This window comes from Anguilla anguilla, chromosome 2 (assembly GCF_013347855.1).
Source record: "Anguilla anguilla isolate fAngAng1 chromosome 2, fAngAng1.pri, whole genome shotgun sequence".
Lineage (NCBI taxonomy): Eukaryota > Metazoa > Chordata > Actinopteri > Anguilliformes > Anguillidae > Anguilla > Anguilla anguilla.
Window position 1 is genome coordinate 26718602 of NC_049202.1, and position 7458 is coordinate 26726059.

Consider the following 7458-nt stretch of genomic DNA (forward strand, 5'->3'; position numbering starts at 1 on the left):
AGTGGAACACTTGGCAATGTTGGCTAAACATATCGATGTATGTGAGAATTCCATGAATATCATTGAATCGAAATGAATTTGTTTTGAGAACGGAAGCGTGGTGGCCTAAGATTGTAAATGTGGGTTTTCACAGTGCAAGCTAGCTTTCAGAGTTCTGAATTCTCAGAAGCAATGCTGATTTTGTCAGAAGTGGGCCCTCCACAGCTACATGAATATCCAAGAGGAGTGATAGGCCAGTACCCCGAGGTTACAGTGACCCAGCTGTTAGGAATAACTGGGAACTGGTTTACGCTGGAAATGTAACACATTGCACTGTTCAGTCTAAGATAGGTCAAGGGTTCTAGGGGTCAGTCTGTGACTTCGCAACGGACCTAATCGTTTCGAAAACGTGCCCCCTGGTTGAACTCAACTAAACTATCCTGTTGTCTGCTCCATACATCGATTTCTTAGCCCTATCACTCTGTACCATTCCCTATATTTTTCCCATCTATTATTTTGCTTATTCATTAAGCACCAAACCGCATCATACATAAGAGGATGAGTTAAACCGCCAACCATTGACCACAAAGAGACTGAGAGCTTCGGTGAATATCTTGATAGAACATGCATTCCCTTTTATTCCACAAGACAAGCGCAATTTCATAGCGAGGCAGACTTGCATTAGGCTAAACGATATTTTTTCGACACTCACACTCTGTGAACCATTGTCTAATTGACAATAACACAATTTTCCCTACACCTGCACATATTTTGCCACCATTATCAATAGAATTACATACACAAACTAATTTTTACTTCGAACAAATCATATAGTGAATACTATAACATAACATTGGAATTCCAACCCTAAATTGACACCCCCTTGCATAGTTCTCAATTAACAAACTTCAACATTCTGCGTTCAATGTATTTTAAAGGCATCACGATAAAGAAATTGAACCAATTACTGAAGAACCAATTGATCCAAAGAGAGATACACCCTCCTTCAAATGTTAGAGACACACAACAACCAGGCAACAAAAGTCTTCTATCAAAGCGGCCATAAAACCTTCAATCCGCTATTTCAACAAATGCGCTTCTGGTACCCGACTGTGAAAGAAGGGCGATAAAGCAATAAAACTCAACAGTAAATCCCAACAGTAAATTAAGCTGTTACCTTTTTCACCTCCATCTTCTCGCAACTGAAGAGTCCCAATGCTGTTTGCTTTTAGGATGATTTTCTTTTTTTAAAAACGAAGAAAGTTTTCTTTTGGTATGACTTGGGAGGTGGGTGGGGGTGGGGGGGGGGGGGGGGATCTTCAAGTGTCCTCCAAGATCTCTCTTCCCCCTCCCGGCAGAAGGTCCGTCCAGATTTGCCGCTGCATAACAATAGAAGAGAATGAGTATTTAAAGAAAAGAAGTGATTAATGATTTTCTGTATAATTCTCGCATTTTTCTTGTCTCTGTCTACAAATAATGGCTGTGAACTCAGGGCTCTATAGAAATCTGTACCCTCGTATTCACCCGGCAGGGGGAAGAGCTTTGATTCGAATGTTAAGAAAAGAATTCCTAGGTACATATTGTATATGATACCACACACAAATTCATTTATTTCACAAGCTGTGATTGCGGTCTGCTTGTGTGGTTTCGTGAGCGCAAATCCTCGTAGCTGAAATCATTTATACAAACATGCTGTTCCGGACACTTTGAATTATATAATAATAAAAGTCAAGTTTTTCACCTGGCTACTCATAAGTAGTATCCAAAGGCAACATACGTATGTTCGTTCTTTTTTTACATGTCCAATACTACATTTTGTCAAAATAAAAACTCCAATGGGTTTTATCAATCTTTTTTAAGTAAACCAACATTTATGAGCCTGATTCACCTTTGCTAGTATATAGTGTTTATGTGTATACCACATTGGAGCTTATGAGGCTTGTGGTAGGCCTATATTGTTTCTCAGTGCACCTCATAAAAAGCAGAGAGGAGCCAACAAATGAACAGAGCATCGGTTTTCAGTGATTTCAGCAACCATGGAGTAATAGAAAATCTCTACGCCGTGGAATTCTTGCCGACCAATTTGGACTGTATTTCTGTTTAAAGTTTCATTCTGCAACTGGAATGATATTTTCTCTTGTTATATATTTTCGATACTTGTTCTAAGAAAGAAATGAAAATTAATACAAGAACTGCACCTTACAAAAGAAGCCATTTGTCTTCTTGATTATCTATTTGGTTGTCAGGGTTTGAGCTATGGCACCGGTCTTTCGTAGAATAAAAATACACACTAAACCTGCAAACACGAAGAAACAGCTGTGCAAAAATTATAGTCATTAATGTGCTAAAAGCCCTTCACAACTATTAAACTTCAAGAATTCCCCCCCCCCCCCTGCACTCTTTTCTCATCATCACTACACTGTAGGAGCAAGCACCGTTAAATAGGGGGAGCGTGGAATAAAACGAGATTACAAGACCTAATGTACCAGGATTATTATTGTCCATAAAATATAAATCATTAAACAGAGGCAGCGGTATTTAAGGTATACAGTCAGAGTAAACGAATTTTGTTATGAAAGGGGGAACAAAATTCTTGTTTGCATAATAAATTGTTTACCATTAGTGCAACAACTCCGGAATAGCCTCATTACTACTGCACGTGCGGACGGACAGAAGAAAGGACACGCGGAGGGAATAAGAATTATTTTCTTCTTTCTTTCTTTTTATTCATTTCTATAACTATTTACAAATATTAATGTGCAGATACACAGAGAACAAGATGAAAACAACGACCTACAAATAGAGAAGACAAAAATTACATTTATTATGTAGCGGCTGGACTGGAATGTAACGAGGGATTAAAAAAAGAAACAGTCAAAAGTGAGAAATAAGGGAGAGAACGTGTGCCTATGTGTTGAAATAATGGAAGGACAGGGAGAAAATAAAGCACACATGCTTCAGTTATGCAGATACGCACATTGCTCTTTTAAATCCCGGACAAACATGTATTGATTAAATAAAAATGCATAAGAACTGAAAGTTGCAAGACAAATCATAAAACAAAGTCATCCAATCGACCATAAATGAAGACAAATATCACAACTGAGGTAATTAAATATATTACTTAGTGCTGCTTATAAAATGCATTGTTCTTCACGGAATTTGGCTATTGAACACTTATTTTCTAAATAATGCTATTGTTTCAGACTTTGGTGTCAATAATCTGCACCCGCACCCGACCCCAGTCTTAATACATACATTCCAGGGTTTAAATAAAGCAACGTCCAAAAGTCAAAATGCGAAGTACAAATGGCAATCACAGTCTTTTGCTTCGTTTTGTTTTGAATGCTAAACGTCAAAAAATCCAAAACCTGTTCAAAACATAATTTGTGGAGGCAATCGTTTATTTTGGACTGTTTAAATAGTGGAGAATTAGAAGTGAAAAAGACCCCTCCTTGACGAAATGGGGGCTCATTTATTAAAGACAACGTTGGACGTCGAGGTAATGGCAGGCCTACGGTTCATCCTTTGTACCACAGAGTAAACATGACAAATGGGGCCGAGTTTGGCATGATTAAAGATGAAATACGGATCCATCTTCACCAAATCTGAAAACTACTGTCTGCTGCCTTCTGTTTAATGGAGGAGGAGCAGGGAGGAAAGAGGGACAAAGAAGTAGGGGGACACATAAAGCATATCCGTGCTTGTTTGGACTTGTGTCTTCTCCCCCTTTTATTTATAAATAAAAAATCTAATTTTCTCTTATCTCCCACAATTTAAAATTCCCTTCACTAAACGAAGTGAAAAATGCGATATGTATGCGCCCTTCCAAAAATTGAAGTCTAACGAGTGCATTTGGATGGGCGGTGAGGCTATAGGCTTGGTGATGGCCCACTGGTTCGGGTCTGAGAGTTCCCAAGCACCTGGCTGCTGCTCGAATTTGTACCCGAGGAGGCGGTGGACCTGATTTTGGTGTTTGGCAGCTTGTGGTCTTTTTTCCACTTCATCCGTCGGTTCTGAAACCATATTTTGATTTGGCGCTCAGAAAGACAGAGAGTGTGTGCGATCTCCACTCTACGCCTACGGGTCAGATAGCGGTTGTAGTGGAACTCCTTCTCAAGCTCCAGGACCTGCTGTCTCGTGTAGGCTGTCCGAGACCGCTTGGGTTCCCCCCCTGAGTAATTTGGGTTCACTGTATGGAAAAATACAACAATGAAACGTTTTAATTATTTGACAGGGACCACGCAATGCAGACAAAGATAATAAATATTCCATCAGAAATATATATGAATATGTAAATACCAAAATCTCGGTGAGAATCATTACCCCCCCACCCACACACACACACATATATATATATATATATACATACATATATATGTATATATATATATATATATATAGAGAGAGAGAGAGAGATTTCGTATGATATTAGCATTTCATTTTGATGCAAACAAGGGAAAAAGCAAATATTCAGCAACATGTCCTTAAACGCTGACACTTACGGCAATGGGATTACGTACGGTACAGCCTAGTATTAGCTGGTGGCTGCATTAAGGACAATTTGAAGTTGTTTCTGTGTCATTTATTATTAAGCACCAAGCTCGAAAATACTCTTGAACTGGCCCTACTAATTTTATAAACGTATTAGTTGTGTTGCCACCTTTATTGGAATTTTTATTTTATATTTAGCTGAAATCCACTAACTTCCCCCGAACAACAAAAAAGTGACGGAAGACGACGCACATTTATACATCCAACCACTTAAATTCGAATTATAAAAACATAATAGTTATCTTATGGGTTACCAGAGTCGTAAAAAGCCTTCCACAAAAAGAGGGATTCCTGGAAGAAATTTCAAAGCTAAGGTTGCATAGACTTCAAAGGTACTTGGCCAACGAGTGCAATAAAAATTTATTGCGGATGTAATTATACTGCCCTACAAACAGCCGATCGTAAATCTCTACCAAGGGCTACTTCACAACGGGCGTAAAGATTTAACACCGGACACTCAGCTCACCATCACTGTTAGAATAAACGCGATGAAGACCCAGAGTAAAAGTTAGAGACACTTACCAATGTTTACGTGCACTTTCTTCATCCAAGGGTAAACTACAGGCTGTTTGCATGAACTGGACGAAGACGTGGTTTGGTTGATGGAGTTTTGGACACAAACTGGCGGAGGGCTCGGGGGTACGGAACCACAATGATGGTTTGGCTCGGGAAGAGGGGTTGGGAGTCCGGCAGAGGAGAGGACGTGACCCCTTGGAGACATCACCGCGGGCTCCCCGGGACCCTGACACGAGGAATAAGGCGAGTCGCTGCAACCCGACCGCTGGTGGTACATCGGCTCATGCTGAAAAGCATTCTCTCGCCTACGAGTGCTGTAGTAGTCCGGAGAGTGGCTGGGTAGGTAATCATTCTGTGAATATTCCTCGCATGGTGGAAACTTCGGATCCACATAGTTGGAGTTGATCAAAAAGGAACTCATGGCCATTAATTTCTTTGAATTGCACACAAAAATATACTAAAATTTATTTCTATCCCTTTACTCGTTTTCCTGTTTCGTAAAACCCTCCTACTTTCTGTCAAGTGAACAAAGTTAAAATTCCATGTGACACCGGGAGCCAATGGCGTAGATCCCAACGATTCCCGGATAAGGAAATGGGATTCGGCATATTACTCTCGAAACATCATTTTTGCATAGTTTGTATTGTTAGTGTATTAGCTACACAGTTGCTATCTACTGGCATTCGCTCTATTAATCGGCTAAATCATAACAATACCAATATAAAAGAAACTCACACGGCAACGATACAAGGTCTGCTCATATGAGGTCGTCTCCCCTTTCCCCTTAAATCTTTAAACGTCGCAAGAGCAGGGGGTGTTGCTTATCAGCTTTCCAGTAAAAACATTTTAATTTGGATAGATTTTGGCTCGTGTTCATGAAAATAGATGCATGGCAATGTAATGTAATGCAGTGTTGTATCGGCTACGCTCTGAATAAATAGAAGTGAAAGAAGAATCTGGAGTGTGCAGCGCACGCCAAACCCTGTCAGAGATAAATCTGGGCTTGTTTAGGATCGATAAAAAATTCATCAACTAATTCTGGCTACCAGACCTCCTAAATCACAGTTAGACCTTTGCATCAAGGCAATCCTGCAATCAAGCAACTCGAAAAGGCTGCGCAAATCTCATTGGCGGCCAATTTGCACATCTTGCATGGAAACATAGCTAATGCACATAACGTATGTAACTGTATAACTGGGGATGGCTCAGGTAGCATACACGTGCGAATTCAAGCATATTTAGTATTATGTTAGTGGCAATTGCGTTAACTGAAAACATATGCCATCGTCTAATTCTGAATCACAAAATTTCCACCGAAATCTCAACAGAAATTCAAACCCATCCTCATTTCCATCCTCCCAAACTTAAGAAATACACAAATGTAGGCGATTAAAAAAACTTCCCGCCCTAAACAACTCAAATGACAACTCAAATGAAAGTATGAGCTAATAAGTAGCACACTTCTCTGACCAAAAATAAGCTGAACCAGAGTTTTCGTTCCATTATTTTATTCCGTCCATTGTTGTTGAGTGGATAGTGATTAGTCATTAGAAATTTGAAATGAATTGTGCTCATCTTCTGCTTCCATAGTGGCGTAGCGTTTATATCAACTACATACTCCCCTAGACACGAATTTGTGACCGAGTGTCTTTTCACACAAATTCGGATCTACAGGGTATATATAGATGACAGGTAATCTCTGGCATCTGACGAAGTTGCGCACCTTTGCTCAGTTCAAGACAGTGACAGTTCAACAGAAGCAAATTCCAGTAAGCTCTCTGCATATGTATTAGTAGTATATCTTGAGCATTTTAGTTGAACATTTGACTCTCATATATATGTTGTGTGTGTGAGTGAGTGTGTCAAATTTTCATTTAAAGTGCTAGATATACTACTAGTGGATATACATAACCTACACATGTGTGTGTGCGATTTTTTTACTCTAAACAAGCAAATCAATCTAATTCATTTTCGTTCATTTAGACGATTTAGACGGCGGTTTGTCGCCCCAATTGTGATTCACACCGAAAGCAGGAAGCGAATCATCTCCAAATAAAATGTCCTTTTGGCCATCGTGTTTAAATAGCGCGTCTACAAAGCTTTTTTACAGTAAATAGGTGTATAAATAGTTGGTCCTCTCTGGATAATGTGGGCGATGTTTTTCCTGAAACATGAAATATTCAAAGAAAATTTACAATATAATAAAAGAGAGAAGGGCAGATTCGATGGTGATGGATAAATGGCAAGAACACATTTGCGGTTTGTGGCGGGTCGTATTAGTTCACAGCACCCCTCAGCTCCAATTAAACGCGCCTATATCCTGGATGTTGTGGTACAATAAAACAATAAAATATAAAAGCAAGAAGAACTGAGAAACGTTTCGCATCATCAAAGCAAAAAAAGAAAATG

At 39.5% G+C, this 7458-nt stretch overlaps 2 protein-coding genes across 3 annotated transcripts in view; both read right to left on the reverse strand.

Annotated features, from left to right (window-relative positions):
* Positions 1-1259, reverse strand: part of LOC118220135 (homeobox protein Hox-B3a-like) — a 22648-nt gene extending 21389 nt beyond the window's left edge. The window contains exon 1 of one of the 2 annotated variants that reach the window (XM_035403788.1): positions 1157-1259. The gene's annotated coding sequence lies outside the window, so the exon portion shown is untranslated. The remainder of the gene's footprint in view (positions 1-1156) is intronic. The other variant, XM_035403786.1, reaches the window with a different exon arrangement.
* Positions 1260-1590: 331 nt separating this feature from the next.
* On the reverse strand, positions 1591-6643 carry LOC118220150 (homeobox protein Hox-B4a-like). Its single transcript, XM_035403812.1, has 2 exons — positions 5056-6643; positions 1591-4171 (listed from the first exon to the last, which is right to left on the reverse strand). The coding sequence occupies exons 1-2, from the start codon at positions 5474-5476 to the stop codon at positions 3852-3854; spliced, it is 741 nt and encodes a 246-aa protein (XP_035259703.1). The 5' UTR covers positions 5477-6643; the 3' UTR covers positions 1591-3851.
* Positions 6644-7458: the final 815 nt, after the last annotated feature.